Source organism: Danio aesculapii, chromosome 16, assembly GCF_903798145.1.
Source record: "Danio aesculapii chromosome 16, fDanAes4.1, whole genome shotgun sequence".
Lineage (NCBI taxonomy): Eukaryota > Metazoa > Chordata > Actinopteri > Cypriniformes > Danionidae > Danio > Danio aesculapii.
The window spans coordinates 40857106-40875366 of record NC_079450.1 but is presented as its reverse complement, the minus strand read 5'-3'; the positions used below and the strand labels follow the sequence as shown (position 1 = coordinate 40875366).

Here is an 18261-nt window from a genome sequence, read left to right as displayed (position 1 = left end):
AGAACTTAAATATTTAATAAAAATATTATATATAACAGAAAAAAAGTAGAATTCCAATATTAATATTTATTATTGCATCTTGTGAGTACTTGCTCTGTTCTGTTCTATAGACCATTTAAATGTGGTCACGTCATTGACCCATGAACATTTCCTGCTAGTTACCAGACTATTTAATAACTGTAACAAGAGGCAATTCAATCATAACTTAATGTTAAAACAGCTATAATGACATTACTTATCAATATGTGGCTCTTTTTAGATTATCGGAAGCTATAGAAATTAAAAATGTAAAACAGGAAATATGTTTGAGACCATTGTTTTTGTTTACATCCCACAAAATGGTCTATAGATGTGTTTGTGTTTATAAAAGTGGATTGCCATATAAAAACAGATATTACAGATGTATCAGAGCAATTGAAAGGAGCACCACAACACTCGTTGTTTATGCTCGACACTGTTGTTTCATAAAGCCAGGATATTCCGGTCTGGTACTTCAGCTATTTGTTACTTCCTGTGTTGTAAAGTGTGTTTGTAGTAAATATGAGGGCGAAGTGATAAAGGAAGGGGTGTGTTTCATTTGGCTAGTGGTGTAATTGTTAGGATGTTGATTTCAAATATCAATAGTGTTTCACTGTTACTGCATCTGTAATCTATAAAACCTTTATTTTATATAGTTTTATCAGTCTTCTTGATTTAAAAATAGCACTAAACCTTATCAAGATATTTTTTTTAACAGCAGCCCAGAAAACATCCACATTTCTTTTTATCAGTTACATTGCTTATAGAGAGAATCCTACCTGCTCAGCGACAAAACGAAAGCCTTTGTCAGGACGATCACACTCATAGGTTTCACCCAACACTGGATTAAAGGGTTTTCCTCCTGCTCTGTAATAACTGGAAGCATAGCCAGACACGGCGAATGTAGCGATGTAAACCTACAGACAGAATAGAACACAAATATTTAATATGCACTTCTATATTTAGCCATTTTTTACACTATTAAGACTCTGTTGCAATTACATTGTTTCTAATCTGTCCACCTCAGCCTCAATGGAAATACATCACTCAGCCTACATTATGGCGAAATGTAAAATACATTGCATCAGGTATGTTTTGTTGCACGTTTCAGATGACAAATCAACTAGAGGGAACAAATTATAGAAAAAAAAAATATATAAATTCTAGACACTGTTACAGTCGTTTGTGGTGTACTAACTGGCCTCTTTATGAGGTACACCTGTCCAACTGCTCGTTAACGCAAATTTCTAATCAACCAATCACATGGCAGCAACTCAATGCATTTAGGCATGTAGACATGGTCAAGACAATCTGCTGCAGTTTAAACCGAGTATCAGAATGGGGAAGAAAGGTGATTTAAGAGACTTTGAACATGGCATGGTTGTTGGTAACAGACGGGCTGGTCTGAGTATTTCAGAAACTGCTGATCTACTAGGATTTTCACGCACAACCATCTCCAGGGTTTACAGAGAATGGTTCGAAAAAGAGAAAATATCCAGTGAGCGGCAGTTCTGTGGGCGCAAATGCCTTGATGAGGTCAGAGGTTCGAGCTGAAAGGCAGACTGGTAGCTCTAATAAACACTCGTTCCAAACCGATGTATGCAGAAGAGCACCTCTGAACGCACAACACGTTGAACCTTGAAGCGGATGGGCTACAGCAGCAGAAGACCACACTGGGTGCTACTCCTATAAGCTAAGAACAGAAAACTGAGGCTACAATTCACACAGGTTCACCAAAATTGGACAACAGAAGATTGGAAAAACATTGCCTGGTTTTGTAAGACATTCAGATGGTGGGGTCAGAATTTGGCTTTAACAACAGATCAGCCTTTAGGCCCATTAGTACCAATTGAGCACTGTGTCAAAGCCACAGCCTACCAGTATTGTTGCTGGCCATGTCCATCCCTTTATGACCGCAGAGCATCTTCTTATGGCTACATCCAGCAGGATAACGCACCATGTCATAAAGCATGAATCATCTCAGACTGGTTTCTTTAACATGACAATGAGTTCAGTGTACTCAATTGGCCTCCACAGTCACCAGATCTCAATTCAATAGAGCACCTTTTGGATGTGGTGAAATATGGGATTTGCATAATGGATGTGCAGCCGACATATCTGCAGAAACTATGTGATGCTTTCATGTCAATATGGACCAAAACTCTGAAGAATATTTCCAGTACCTTGTTGAATCTATGTCTCTAAGGATTAAGACAGTTCTGAAAGCAAATGGTGATCTAACCGGTTACTAGTAAGGTGTACCTAATAATGTGGCCGGTGAATGTAAGTCCCTATCATTATCATTAGTGCGAAAAGGAATGCCACACTGCATTGACATAGCATTTCACAAAAATACAGGCTGAGGAATTAATTTCACTGATTTCCAAAGAGCCTGTGTTGAATCTGTCTGCAATGTGAAATGCTATTTACCAACAAATTTTATTGACATAATTTGCATTATTTTCAATATTGAAATAGGATTTGATTGCATTAGGGTTTGTGAAATGTGATCAGTTTAGACCTTAATGTAACTTTGTATTTTATTGTGGATTACCAGTCCTCTTCTGAAACACCGCCAAGACCCTGGAGGCTTTTTGACAGGAACGTGAATGCTGAAAGTCAAGTTCACCCTCAAGAGTCTCTCAAAATAACCCAAATGGTAACACTGCTTCTTCAAACCTGTCATTATTTGCTAATGTTGTATTAACCTTGTTATATAATGTTAACTAACCTTAAATTCCTGTGATGATGAAGGAGGTTAAGTATACCTTCATTTCTTGACAGTACCCTGTTTCTAGGCAATCACAAGTAGCACTTTCCTGGGTTGTGTGTACGCGCTATGTACTTATCATATTTATTTTATAAACTTGATAATCACTATACATCCTATAGACCATTTTGAGGGATGTAAACAATAACAATGGTCCCAACGTACTTCTTGTTTTACATTTTTAATTTCTATAGCTTCAGAGAATCTAAAAAGAGCCACATATTGAAAAATAATGTTATGACAGCTGTTTTAACATTAAGTTATGATTGAATTGCCTCTTGTAACAGTTATGAAATAGTTTGATAACAAGCAGAAAATGTTTGTGGGCCAATGACATGACCATAATGAAATGGTCTATCCCTGAACTCAAACGTAACCCTCGTATTTAGCTTTTATAACCCAGTATTTTCTCAGCTAAATAGATTGTAAGTACACAATAAGTACATAATGTAAAATAAAGTGCAACTCAATCACTTGAGAGAAATTGGGGACTATTTGGACTATTCGGCAACAAAAAAGTTATTTCAGACATGGAATATTTACATTTTTGACTAATGACAATTGGGACCAGATTTACTTAGCAAGGCAAATTAACATTGAGAGCAGAGTTCCATAAAAGCACAAATGGCAGTGAAACATTCTGCAGGTGATGTATGAATAACGCACAAATGAAAGAACACAGACACAGTAGCTCAATTAAATAATGAGTGACGCAATCTACCATACTTAGAGCACTGCAAATTAGATTTTAAATGAGCAGAGCCAATGATAATCAGGTAGTTTTCTAACAACACAGGAACAAAATTGGATAAAACATACTTTTTGGGATGTTAATGGCCACTAATTACAGAAACTTTAAAAACAATAAATGCCTTATTTTGCATGACCACATTCTACATCAATTAATCCTACCTAAACTTAAAGGTGCAGTATGTAAGTTTGACACCCAGTGGTTGAACTAGGTATTGCACGCCTGGTTCAAAACACACACAAGCGCAAGTTGCCAGATTGACAACATCAACAGGAGCGAGACTGACGATCAAGTCTAAAGGCTGATTTAAGTCTTGTTTTAAATTAAAACAACGGTACGCGACAGAAGGAATATTTTGCTCAAACCAACACCTGAAATTTATATTTTAGTTCACTTCAGATCTTGAAAATAAAATAAACCGTTTGAAATGGAACTTTAGAACTGTGACTCAACACATATCAATGATTTAGCATGTACATTTAATAATATTAAAGAGGATTAATGTGTATTATACACCTTACCATTTCATTGGAGTGCAGTAAGTGCACTATTCTATGTCGTGTTTCATCGAGTGCAAACAGCCAAATTGTCTATTACTGTGTATCTCGTCACATAGCGTGTTATAATGTAACCTGCTTACGGTTTACGTTTGTAATATTTATATTATTTGCTAATTAGTAACCACCTCATGGGCGTCTCATTTTGGAAGGTTTTTTTTTTGTCCAACGAAGGTCATATTTTTATAATGCATACTTTGAGAACCTTCATGACTGAAATATAATTGGCTAAACTGGCATTGGTCGGGTTAAATGACCAAAACAAAAACAGATTTTCCGGCATGTAACAGACATTTTTAAAGCAGAATATCTGAATCAGCATTGTTTTTCAGATAAACAAGAATGTTCATTTAGCATGTTTCTTCAATATCTGCAAACATATTATGGTATTTTTGTTTTAGAAGAGTCAAAAATTTACAGCACCTCTACAACAATGGTTCTTAATTGTGGTCACCTGCTCCTAATGCTTATTTATTTATGTCTCTCTTGTTTAACACACCTAATATGAACTGATGAACTGAACTTGGAAGATAAAAAATCTAGAAATAAGTTGGCAAAAACAGCCCAATTTTGATTTCATGTTCAATTTAATTTCCAGTTGTCTTTATATCTTGTGATTTCAACTTCACCAGTTAGCATACTGTAAGCTAACTGAAAAGCTATAAGCCACTAAGCTACTGTTTGTTTCTGACACAAGTCATGATTGTGAATGAGATTTTGTGCATGCTTATGACAATTGTAATCAAGCGTAATTTGCCCAGTTATGACATTTTAAAAGCAAAGATGACATTGTATGTTATGACAACTTACTTTCATGCATTAATGACAAATAGCAAAGAGAATGGGATCTACATATAAACAATAGTAACACATTACTTGAAGGATTGTTCATAAGACTGTCATGAAACCTTTATTTTTTTGTGTGCTTCTAACAGCAGTCATTAAGTGTCATTCACTCAGTTAAAATGCAAAGCTGACATTGTTATGCCAACTTGACATATACAAACAAACCTATGAACACATTCATAGGTTTCTTGACACATTGGTGGATTTAGATACAAATGAGGTAGAAGACAAGTAAAGTGGAGGTAGTGGTCTGCTTCCTCCTTTGATTCCACAATGTCCAGTCACCCAACAAAACCAGCTATTAAAATCAAGATCCTCCAATTCCAAATGTTTTTGATAAATCTTCACTAGTGCTGGATGATCATTTCTAAGGGCCACTGAGCTACTGACATTAGAACATGGGGAATTTGCAAGCTGGGGCTATTATTTAAACTGAGAGTACATTGCTTTCTTTTGGACACAGATCAGTGCTGGTAGGCACTGAGAGTGTCATTGGATACAGTAGAGGGCAGCTGACTAAAGCACAATTCCAAAGAGGGAGAATGATTTCTGAACACTGATCTTGCTCTCATGAGTAATAGTGCATCCTGAGATGATGAGCCTGGATCAGACAGGCTTTCAAAAGAATCACTATAGTCCAGGACATTCACATCAGGCTAATAAATGACTCATAAGTTATAATATCATAAGACAGAGCTGGCATGGCTCAGTGTGTGTGAATATTACAATCAATGGTAAACAATACTGTATATAATATACTCTATTAATACTACTAATAATATACAATTAATACATGTTTTATAGTAATATTTTTATAATTTGGCAGATTATTTTGCTAGTTTTAGGGAAAAACTCACTTAATTTTGGCATATTATTTCTTTAAAAAAGACTTCTTGATTTAAGATAACTTAATTTTTAGATATTTGGATTAGAAACGAGACAAAAAAAATCTAAGTAGTAAATACATTTTTTGCAGTGTAGTAAATATATGTCAAAGTATTGTCACAAAATTTGTTAATAAATTTAACTACATTATTATTATTATTATTATTAAGTATTTATATACCTGTGTTATTTTATTTTGTTTTGCTTTATTTTATGTGATATTGTAAGGCAATCCATTCCATTTTTTAGAATGTGCACATTGTTTGTTATTATCTCAAACAGTCACAAGTCTAGTACTGTAACAAGTACAGTACAAGTACAGTAACAAGTAATGTTACTGTAAACTTTATTGTCCCCTTTCGGGGGTGATTTGTTCAGCAGCGTACTATATTTACAACACCTATATCATACCACAAACTTAAGACAAACATTAAACAACATTAATAGAACTAAAAAAACAGCAACTACCCCTTCCCATTAAAATTCAGCAAATCCATCGCACAAGGAACAAATGAAAATTTTAATCTGTTGGTCCTTGCCAAAGGGACCCTATACCAAGATCCTAGCCTGAGGGAAGTATTTGAAATGAATCAAAAAGAGGATGGGATATATCAGATGTAATCTGATGGGCTTTCTTTAACACCCGGCTTTCATACAAATAGGATAACCCCAGCACTTTTACCCCTAATCCTTTGCTGCAGGTATACTTTGCTTAGACAGCGAGTTCTTCTGTTTTACTTTTAAAGTAGCAAACCAACATTCAATGAAAAAGTTTGCTGGTTCGAGCCTCAGCTGAGTCAGTTGGCATTTCTGTGTGGAGTTTGCATGTTCTCCCCGTGTTCGTGTGGGTTTCTTCCAGGTGCTCCGGTTTCCCCCACGGTCCAAAGACATGTTGTACAAGTGAATTGGGTAGGCTAAATTGTCCATAGTGTATGAATGGATGTGTGTATGGATGTTTCCCAGTGATGGGTTGCGGCTGGAAGGGCATGCCTTCCAGGGATGTTTTGTGTAAAACAAGTGCTGCATAAGTTGGTGGTTCATTCCGCTGTGGCGACCCCAGATTAATAAAGGGACTAAGCCGAAAAGAAAATGAATGAATATTACCTAGGTACTTACAGTATGACTTATAATCAACCATAGTACCTAAAACTACATCCTGCTTCCACCGCAGGTCAGTGAACATCTCCTTCGTTTTCTGTGTTCAGACGTAGACCAGCCTTTCGACACGAGTTTGTAAAATACTCAACAACAGGTCTATGCTCTACCTGCTCTCTTGCACATTTCCTAAATCCAAATATTTTCCACATGCCAATTTGTGCAATAATGTGTGTGACATGGGTGACACGGGGGAACAGCGGGTAGCACTGTTGCCTCATAGAAAGAAGGTTGCTGGTTCGAGCCCTGGCTGGGCCAGTTGGCATTTCTGTGTGTAGTTTTCATGTTCTCCCCATGTTCGTGTGGGTTTCCCCTACAGTCCAAAGACATGCGCTATAGGTGAATTGGATAAGCTAAGTTGGATGTAGTGTATGTGTGGGTGTGAATGCAAGAGTGTATGGGTGTTTTCCAGTGCTAGGTTGCTGCTGAAAGAGCATCTGCTGTCTGATAAAGGGACTAAGTTGAAAAGAAAATGAGTGAATAAATGAATGTGTGTGACATTGGCTTACCATACGTTCAAATGGGTCCTGTGTGTGCGCAGCCTTGTCCAGCAGTTCGCTGTACTCCAGTTCCTCACACAGTCTTTGCAGTGTGTTGAGTGGCTCGTTTAGCTGAACAGGCATGGCTACTTTTGACAGGTCTTTCCCGATGTTGTTCTTCAGAATGTTCCACAGACTGATGTTGCTGGTATTGGGACTGGGGGAGGGAAGACAGGACCGCCGCTGCTCTTGAGAACCACCATTCACTAAACCTAAAAAAACAAACAAAAAACGTTTGAAATTCAGAAATTACCAGGCAAATGTAGTCATACCCAGGGTTCGAGTTAAAAAGAGGTTTGAGGGGCTCTGAACCCCCTAATTAACACTTGATCCCCCCTGAAGAACATCAAAACAAGATGTATGGGGGGTCAGTCCTTTAATAGTTAAGAAATAGTTTGCTCTGATATGTATCTTTAATAATATTACTAATTAAAATAATAGATATTGTAAAAATATACATTTGGCCACCCCTATAATGGGTCATACCATTGTGAAGGCATGTTTGTGCCAAAAATATGAATTTAGCCGGCAAATCTAGACAGCGTAAGTGTTCACAACACATGTTTCTTGTAAAATAGGGGTTTGTACTGTAGGTGTCTGTAAAACTAGATGCATAGTTTATATTCTATTATACACTTGGTCGCACATGGAAGTTAAACAATAAAATAAAAAAATATGAGCAGTCTTTCATGCTGTCATGTGACGGGGACGCTGACAACGAAGTGAAAATCCAAATGCAGGATTTATTATGAGAATAGTCAGGCAAGTAATGGTTAATACAGGAACAAACAAATAAATGTATACGGGCAATCTAGAGTCGTAGTCGATAAACAGGCGGATGGTCAAAACAGGCAACATACAACGTAAATAAATAAACAAAACAAAGCAAGGGTCAAACACGGAAAGGCAAGGCAAAGGAAACCGTGTCGTAATGTCACACACCGGTAAACAAGACTCAGCCATGATGTGAGTGTCTGTGCTGCTTTTAAAGTCCATGTGATCAGTTCAGATGAGCTTCAAGCTGTGTGTGTGTGGACAGGAGAACAGGAAAAGATGTGAGTGTGTGTGGTGCATGACAGTATTTGTAGTCCATTTGGGGGCAGATTTGTAGTTCCCCAGCAATCCCAAGTAACTAGATTGCTGGTGACTGTAGCTACATTTCCATCCACCTATTTATATACGCATTTTGGATATGCGCATAAAAAAATCGGTTGATGGGAACGCCAAGACGCGCATCAAATTTGAAAATGTGCATAAAAAACATATGCACATAACTGAGTAGCTAAACTTTTTATTTGATAAGAAAGGATATAAAAGTGCGTTCATTGCGTGTCAGGCACAAGTCATTTATTGAATGAAGAAAAGATTCACGCAACTTTTCCTACTGCAGCAAATTCCATTTTTACTGTGGATATTTGGCACCAGTTAATCAGGAAGTGACGACTTTGTTCTCTTTGACTCAGATGGAAATGCTGTTTTATTCGCACGTCTTTTATGCGATAATCCAGTTTTGCACATAAAGTTAATTTGCATTTTTGGATGAAAACATAGTTTGGGACACATGGTCATCCATTAATAGGTGCAGATATGTAAAACTGTGACCGTTTATTTAATATCCCAAATGTCATTGAGAACCACTCAATATCCCTCAAAAAAGTTTGATAAATTAGATGTTATTGAATTAAATATATAACTTTGGTTCACTGAAGCATATTACCGAACATAACCGAAAAACTTGAATCCCCCGATCGTTAATGTATAATTCGCATCCTGGTCATACCCCTTCTTTATGTTAACTGCTGTAAATTACTTTTCCACATCACTCTACACTTTGTTCACCATAATGATAAAGCAAGAAACATTAGTGCAATCATTTAGCACAATTAATAAAACTAAATACTCAATAAAAAGTTACAGTATCCATATTCTCTTTGCAACAGCTGAAATGTAGCTCAGAAGCATTGCAATTTTACAGCATCATGTCTCTATAGGTTCGTCCCAAATCATATATGTTCTTTTCTACTCCATTTTGTAGTATAAATAGTGTAAGTAGTGTGTTCACACTGAAAACTAATGATAAAACTAATGAAAAATAATTCTTATTGAACTGTTAAAATAAAGTGTGGAATGATGGACACTTCACGAACTCAACAGTCGCAGCCTTCCTCCCGTAGCGGAAAAGGCAGAGCTATCGGGCGCTGGTGTTGCATTATTTTTTTTATTTCGGATTGTAAAAGCAAAATTCTTCTACGAGAGTAATTATACTACCTCCTGATAGTGAATGCGGTTATGCTCATGGCAGGTATTTGGTAGTTTGGACATTTATTACATTAATATAACAACCGACAAACGACGTCTGGGAAACATCTGGGTTAGAATTTCCGCTTAATAAAAAAACATTTGTGTTAATTTTGAGACAACACTACATACATATACTCTGCTGTTGAGTGTGTAAGTGCATGAGAACATAGGTCATCAGTGCATAGTGTATAGTGTGCCATTTGAGACGCAGCTAAAATTTTGATTGGATTTGATCTGTGGCAAATTCAATTGACTGGACTTGTTTTGGAAAGGCACAAACTTATTAAAGTGTAGTCCATTTAAACTCCACTTAAATGAGCCTTACAAAATCGATGACAAACTTATCAATGGTGAATGTAGGATCAACAAACAAAATCAACATTGTAAGCATCATTTGTAAATTAAAAGGTAGTTAAAATAAGTAATTACACTTAAAATACCTGTATTAAGATCTGTGAAAAGATGGACTAACGAAACAGAGCGGGATCTACAAGCCTGTTTCGACCTCACTGACTGTTTTTGAAGCTGCTGCAAACGATGTGGTTGAGCTCACAGAGACTGTAACATCTTATATCAGTTTCTGTGAAGACGTGTGCATTCCTACCAGGACTCAACTCACATACAACAATGACAAACCATGGTTCACTGTAAAACTCAGACAGCTACGCCAGGCCAAGGAGGTTGCTTACAGGAATGGGGATAGGGCCTTGTATAAGCAGGCCAAATACACACTGGAAAAGGAGATCAGAGTCGCAAAAAGGAACTATTCTGAGAAACTAAGAAGTCAGTTCTCTTCCAGCGACTCAGCATCTGTGTGGAAAAGTCTGAAAAACATCACAAACTCCAAGACACCATCCCCCAGCACTGTAGACAATGAACGACTTGCAAACGACCTGAATGAGTTTTACTGCCGGTTTGAGAAAACCCCCCACACCCACTCTGAACTGCTCTTCACGCCACCTTTAACACCTCCACCACCCCCCGCCTCCTTCATACCTGCCCTACAGTTTAACGAAGATGAGGTGCGCCAGGTCTTCCGGAAACAGAAGAGGAAAAAAGCACTAGGCCCAGATTTTATAACACCAGCCTGTTTAAAATTCTGTGCTGACCAACTGGCCCCCATCTTCACCCTGATCTTCAACAGATCACTGGAGCTGTGTGAAGTGCCCTCCTGCCTCAAACGCTCTACCATCATCCCCATCCCAAAGAAACCCAAACTTACAGGACTAAATGACTACAGACCGGTGGCACTAACATCTGTGGTCATGAAATCTTTTGAAAAACTGATGCTGGTCCACCTGAAGGACATCACTGAACCCTCACTGGACTCTCTTCAGTTTGCCTACAGAGCAAACAGGTCTGTGGATGATGCAGTAAATATGGGACTGCATTATGCTCTGCAACACCTAGACAGACCAGGGACCTATGTGAGGATCTTGTTTGTTGACTTCAGCTCGGCGTTTAACACTATCATCCCAAAACTTCTCCTGCCCAAATTAACTCAGCTCTCTGTGCCCAACTCTGTCTGTCAGTGGATCAACAGCTTCCTAACGGACAGGCAGCAGCTGGTGAAGCTGGGAAAATTCTCATCTAGCATCCGCACAATCAGCACTGGCGCCCCCCAGGGGTGTGTCCTCTCCCCACTGCTCTTCTCCCTGTACACGAATGACTGCACATCAAAAGACTCCTCTGTGAAGCTCCTGAAGTTTGCAGACGACACCACACTTATCGGCCTCATTCAGGACGGTGACGAGTCTGCTTAAGACAGGAGGTTAAGGAGTTGGCTGTCTGGTGTAGCCACAACAACCTGGAGCTGAACACGCTCAAAACAGTGGAGATGATAGTGGACTTCAGGAGAAACCCCCCTGCTCTCCCCCCACTGAGCATCATGGACAGCATTGTGGCAGCAGTGGAGTCATTCAGGTTCCTGGGCACCACCATCTCTCAGGACCTGAAGTGGGACACTCACATTGACTCCATGGTCAAAAAAGCTCAACAGAGGCTGTACTTTCTTCGTCAGCTGAGGAAGTTTAACCTCCCAGAAGAACTGCTGAAACAGTTCTACACCTCCATCATTGAATCAGTCATCTGCACATCAATAACTGTCTGGTTTAGCTCAGCTACTAAATACAACCTCCAAAGACTACGTCGAATAGTTCGGACTGCTGAGCGAATCACTGGTACAACCCTTCCTACTCCCCAAGAACTGTACTTATCCAGAGCGAGCAGAAGGGCTGCCAAAATCACTCTGGACCCCTCACACCCAGCACACTGCCTCTTTGAACTTTTACCTTCTGGTCGACGCTACAGAGCACTGCGCACCAGAACAGCCCGACACAGAAACAGTTTCTTCCCTCAGGCAATCCATCTCATGAACACTTGATGATAATAATTGCGAAACCAACATCACTACTTGTTATACACTTTTGTACACATATACACTTATTTAACAACACACTTTACATGCCAATTTGCACATAATAGCTGCACATATAACGTTATATATAGTAATAAACATGTACATACACTTGTCAATCTGTATATTTGCACTCACTACTTACTTCTATTTTTTTAAATATATTTATTATCTGTTTTTTGTCCTGTCTCTGTAATGCTGTTGCACTGTAGAAGCTCTGTCACGAAAACAAATTCCTCGTATGTGTGAACATACCTGGCAATAAAGCTCTTTCTGATTCTGATTCTGATTCTGATTCTTTTTACAGTCACTCTGACTGACTTCCACGATCATATTTTGACATGGTAGAAACTTACAAAATGACAAACATCACTTCTACATTCTACTTATATGGGTGGCAGCGTGGCCAGACTCAAGTTTCTCAATGGAAACCCATGAAAACCTGCTTGGAACTTAAAAAAACGCAAGAACTCAGATGATGAGAAACAAGATTTCCTTGCCCTATGGACTCCCAAGCATCAGGTGTGGAGGAAACCCAACATCAGTCATCACCTCCATAATATAATCCAAAAGATGAAAAATGGTGGTGGCAGCATTTGCACAGTGAGGTTGTTTTTCATTGTCATGGACAGAGGGACATGCCGGCAATGTTCCCTCTATTTTTTTTTCTAGTCTAGCTAAACTTTATGGGTTGACATTTTGCCCTGCTGAACAAAAGCATCCTTTATATCAGACATGTACAGCATACAAACTGAAAGTGGTTACTACAAGCGGTTGTAACTTTAATGTGCTTTTTCTATTTAATGTGTCCTTAAAGTAAGATAATCATCTTATTGAAAACAAGTCGTTATTAAACAATTCAGTATATGAGGCAGATTTTGGGCTATTTGAGAAAGCATTTTTTACAAGCGTATGTCAAGTGTACCAGACACAGAAATACTACTTTTAAAACTAATCGCATTCAGGACATTTCGTCTAACACATGAAACAGTTACACTGAGGGGGTTGGGACAGTCAGCCATAATGTGTTTTTGTAAGGCCATTTGTTTATCACGCACAGGATTAAACCACTAAAATGAAATGTTCCCCCCATTATTTACATAATTTTTTAAAAACTTTTACTTTCTAATGGAAAACGGCTTAAAATAGTCCCTACTGTATGTGAGATCATTATATTAAGACAATGCAAAATGTTTGTTGTGAAATGTTTTGATTTGTTACCGTACCGTCCCCATCATTCATTATCACCACTTAACCAAGGCACTCTTCGTTAAAACATGTTAACATTTTAGTTTTGTTTCAATTGTTGTAAAATCTTACCAGTCTACTGACATCTGTTATAATGTCCACTTAAAATATTACTTAAAACATTACAGCCCCAATGACATGTTATTTATTTTTCTCATTTTTCTGTAGAAAAATAATTTGCAGAGGAAACTGCAATTCCTCGACTAGCCTTTGGGGGCTGGTTCGATAAACTCCAGATGTTCACTGACTGCAATGCTAAATTGGCCAATTTTATAAAAACATGTTTACAGCCTGGTACAAAAGATGGTTTTGGTGTTTAGCTATAATATATAACTTAGCTAATTTTACCCTTCATCACAACTGTGAGGGGGGGGGGGGTGAATTTTTTTATAACTCATCTGTTTCCTTTATATTGAGTTATATTAAGTCTGCATAATTAAGGGCATGGCCATTTGAGTGACAGCTAGGTTTTGCTGGTCGCTGTCACTTCACCTCAGCTGATTCCGGCTGATTAGCCGCTGAACTCGGCATATACATTGTATTTTTGTTTTGTTTTATGTGGCTTTACACAGTCAGTTGCCTTTTGAAATTATTTCCTACAATTATCAGATAATATGGCATGTTGTGTGCACTTAACTGTGCTCACAAACCATTCAAGTGGCCTCCATTTCCCAGGTAAGTGAAATTATATACTTATATACTATATCTATAAATGTGTTTGCTTTACTTAAAATACATTTTCATTTATATTTTTCTTTAGACCTGTAATGCACTCCAGAATCTGACAGATTGATAAACTGTAGACTATAGAACAGTCATCTGAAACATTGTCATACAGTGCTATGCCTAGATTTCATAAATAGCCTTGCAGTAAATAACAAAGACAATATTTGAAGTATTTGGGAGTTATTCATATTTTCCTCATGTAGAAAAGCATCATAAGAACAGTCCTTAGTAGATCAATATATTACAACAGTGGTTTTTAAAAGACTAAACACTTTGTGGTCAGGACACAAACGAGTCGCAGGTAATGAAGTATTAAGCGTTTTTCCCAAAGAAATCTTTCTAAGCAAAATGTTAGCAGTCATCTGTAGCTCCGCTTACGCTCCGCCTCTTCGCCCCTTTTTGCTATCCCCTGGTCGGTGCGATGACACGTAAACAAAATGGTGATGGTTGGCCACGTTGTAGCATAAACTAATATGGCAATTATGACCTCAGATACATATTATGTGCTTTATTTATGCTACCAATATGAGTTTGAACACCATTTTATATGACATTTTTTTGCCATACTGAAAGCAGCAGCAGTTTAACTCAGATCTTGAAAATAAAATAACTAGCAAATTATTTGAAACTGAAAGTCAGAACTGTGAGTCAGTGCAAACCAACTGCATCCTATGAACTTTTAATGATGTTAAATAGGTTAAATATGAACTAATCAGACTATAACCCTTACCATTTAATTGGGAGTGCAGTGGCTGGTATTTAAATGTTTCTGTTGTGCCATGTCACTTTTGGTCTAGACAGCCAAATTGCTTGTCGCTGGAATCTTTGCATGTAGTTAGGATAAGATGTTAGAGGTGATTCAGGTCAACAATGAAGGTCAGATTAGTCATTGCTTGTCAAGGAAGGAATAATAATGGAATAAATAGATGGTTCATTTTTACAACAAATAAAGGTGTAGTTAGACGCAGAGTGTGGAACACGGGAGTTGCTGTATTCATTACATTCTACACGACTCCTTCAGAAATCATGTTCAAAGATGAGCTAAAGTATTCAAAACTTATTATCATGGTAGTTTTCAGAAGAGTAAGCCATCAAAGTGAAATGAGAATGCTGGATTAGTTGCTGATGAGAGACGAGCATGACGTGGCACAACAAACAGCAGAGATTTTCCACTAGTGATCACATAGGGAAGAAGCAGTGCTGCTTTATCATACTAAACACATTTTAAGTTTCTGTTATAATGCTACTCTATGGAGTCTAATAAAAAGCACAACATTAGCTACATTTCCATTCACCAATTTTTATGCGCATTTTGGAGATGCGCCAAGATGCACATACATTTTTAAATGTGGATAAAAACATATGCGCTGACTAGGATAAATTTTTTATTTGCTGTGCATAAACTATAATGGAAACACTTTTACCGAACAAATTCCAGTACGCGCATTAAAAAAAGGTCATGTGATTTTGTTATAAGAGATCATGTGATGATTAATATCAGTGTGTGAATGGATAAACCAGCAGGCTGAGCACATAGTAAAGCATCTGAAATGTTGTTTTGGTCATTCTAAAACGCCTCAACCCGTTCAGTATTAGTGATATTACATTATTAATGACCTCCTGAATCAAGAGCTCCTGTGCTCTGCGTCTGACACCTTTAAACGCCACCACGCATTCACTGCGTGTCAGGATTGTCTTCTGAGGCGCAGGTCATTTATTAAATGAAGAAAAGATTAACGCAGCTTCTTCTATCAAAGCAAATTCCATTTTTACTGTTGATATTTGGCGCCAGTTAATCAGAAAGTGACGAATGGAAATGCTGCTTTATTCACACATCTTTTACGCCATAATCCAGTTTTGCGCATAAAGTTAATTCACATTTTTGGATGGAAGCATAGCTATATTAAAGTGTCTTTTTGATTCCATTTTTTTTAAACGATAAAATAAATTTGGAAATAGAGGGTGTATGATGTAATTAGCATGATAACACAGAACATGGTAATTTCTTTGGATTTGGAACATTGTTTGAAACATTTAAGATAATGTAAGTACATATGTCAGCAAAATATACACAGCGAATGTTCTAGTAGTTTTGGGTTATTTTTTATTATTATTATTATTTTTTTTTTTTACATATTTTTAACCTTAAAATGGGCTACATGGTTCAATAAGGCAAGACAGTGTAGTAAAGGCTTAGTGTCATTCATTAATTTTTCTTCGGCTAAGTCTCTATTTTAGAGGTCGCCACATTGGAATGAACTGCCAACTATTCCGGCATATGTTTTATACAGGGGATGCCCCTTGAGCCACAACTCAGCACTGGGAAACGCCCACACAGTCTCACATACAAACACACACACACTTATACACTATGGCCAATTTAGTTTATTCAATTCACCTATAGTGCATGTCTTTGGACTGTGGTTGAAACCGGAGCACCCAGAGGTAACCCATGCCAACACAGGAAGAACATGCAAACATGCTACTGTGAATATATTGGACTAAAACAAACATCTGTAAAAATCTAAAAATCCGCAAGCACTCTTTATACATCCAACCAAGCCTGAGGAGATCTACAGAGAAGAATGACAGAAAACATCAAAGCGCAAATGTGCAAAGCTTCTCGCATGATACTCCAAAAGACTAAAGGCTGTTGTCGCTTATTGAAGGGTACAGTGCATCCAGAATGTATTAATAGCACTTCACTTTTTCCACATTTTTAATGTTACAGCCTTATTCCAAACTGGATTAAATTCATTTACTTCCTCAAACTTCTAAACACAATACACTGATCATTCTTGAGATGTTTCAGCAGCTTAATTGGAGTTCACCGGCGGTAAATTCAGATGAATGGGCATGATTTGAAAAGACATACACCTGTCTATATAAGGCCCCAGGGTTGACAGTGCATGTCAAAGGAATTGTCTGTAGACCTCTGAGACAGGATTGTCGAGGCACAAGGCTGGGGAAGGTTACAGAAAAATTTCTGCTGCTCTGAAAGTTCCAATGAGCACAGTGGCCTCCATCATTCGTAAGTGGAAGATGAATGGAACCACCAGGACTCTTCCTAGAGCTGGCCGGCCATCTAAGCTGAGTGACAGGGGAGAAGGGCCTTAGTCAGAGAGGTGATCAATAACCCGATGGTCACTCTGTCTGAGCTCTAGCGTTCTTCTGGGGAGAGAGGAGAACCTTACAGAAGGACAACCATCTGTGCAGCAATCCACTAATCAGGCCTGTATTGTAGAGTGGCCAGACGGAACCCACTCCCTGCCTGGAATTTGCCAAAAGGCATTTGAAGGACTCTCAGACCATAAGAAACAAAATTCTCTGGTCTGATGAGACTAAAATTGAACTCTTTGGAGTGAATGCTAGGTGTTTGGAGAAAATCAGACATCGCTCATCATCAGGCTAATCCCTACAGTGAAGCATGGTGGTGGCAGCATCATGCTGTGGGGATGTTTTTCAGCAGCAGGAACTGAAAGACTAGTCAGGATAGAAGGAAAGATGAATGCAGAAATATACAGAGACATCCTGAATGAAAGCCTGCTTCATAGTGCTCTTGATCTTAGACTGAGGCGACAGTTCATCTTCCAGCAGGACAATGACCCAAAGCACACCGCCAAAATATCAATGGACAGGCTTCACAACAACTCAGTGAATATCCTTAAGTGGCCCAGCCAAAGCCCAGACCTATATCCTATTAAACATCTCTGGAGAGATCCGAAAACGGCTGTACACCGTCGCTTCCCATACAACCTGATAGAGCTTGAGAGGTACTGCAAAAAGAAATGGGCAAAAATTCCCAAAGACAGGTGTGCCAAGCTTGTGGCATCATATTCATAAAGACTTGAGGCTGTAATTGATACCAAAGGTGCATCAACAAAGTATTGAGCAAAGGCTGTGAATACTTATGTACATGTGATTTTTCAGGTTTTTTTATTTGTAATAAATTTGCAACAATTTAAAAAAATATTTTTTCACATTGTCATTATGGGGTATTGTGTATAGAATTGAATCTATTTTGGAATAAGACTGTAACATTAAAAAAA

The 18261-nt window shown here is 38.1% G+C and overlaps 1 protein-coding gene across 2 annotated transcripts in view; it reads right to left on the bottom strand.

The window, feature by feature from the left end:
* The window catches only part of LOC130242893 (oxysterol-binding protein-related protein 3-like), a 76684-nt gene that overhangs the window by 22742 nt on the left and 35681 nt on the right, over window positions 1–18261 (bottom strand). For both annotated transcript variants that reach the window (XM_056474831.1, XM_056474833.1), the window contains 2 exons: window positions 7492–7733; window positions 798–935 (listed from right to left, as the gene is read on the bottom strand). In XM_056474831.1, the coding sequence (XP_056330806.1) occupies window positions 798–935; window positions 7492–7733 (380 nt within the window). The remainder of the gene's footprint in view (window positions 1–797; window positions 936–7491; window positions 7734–18261) is intronic.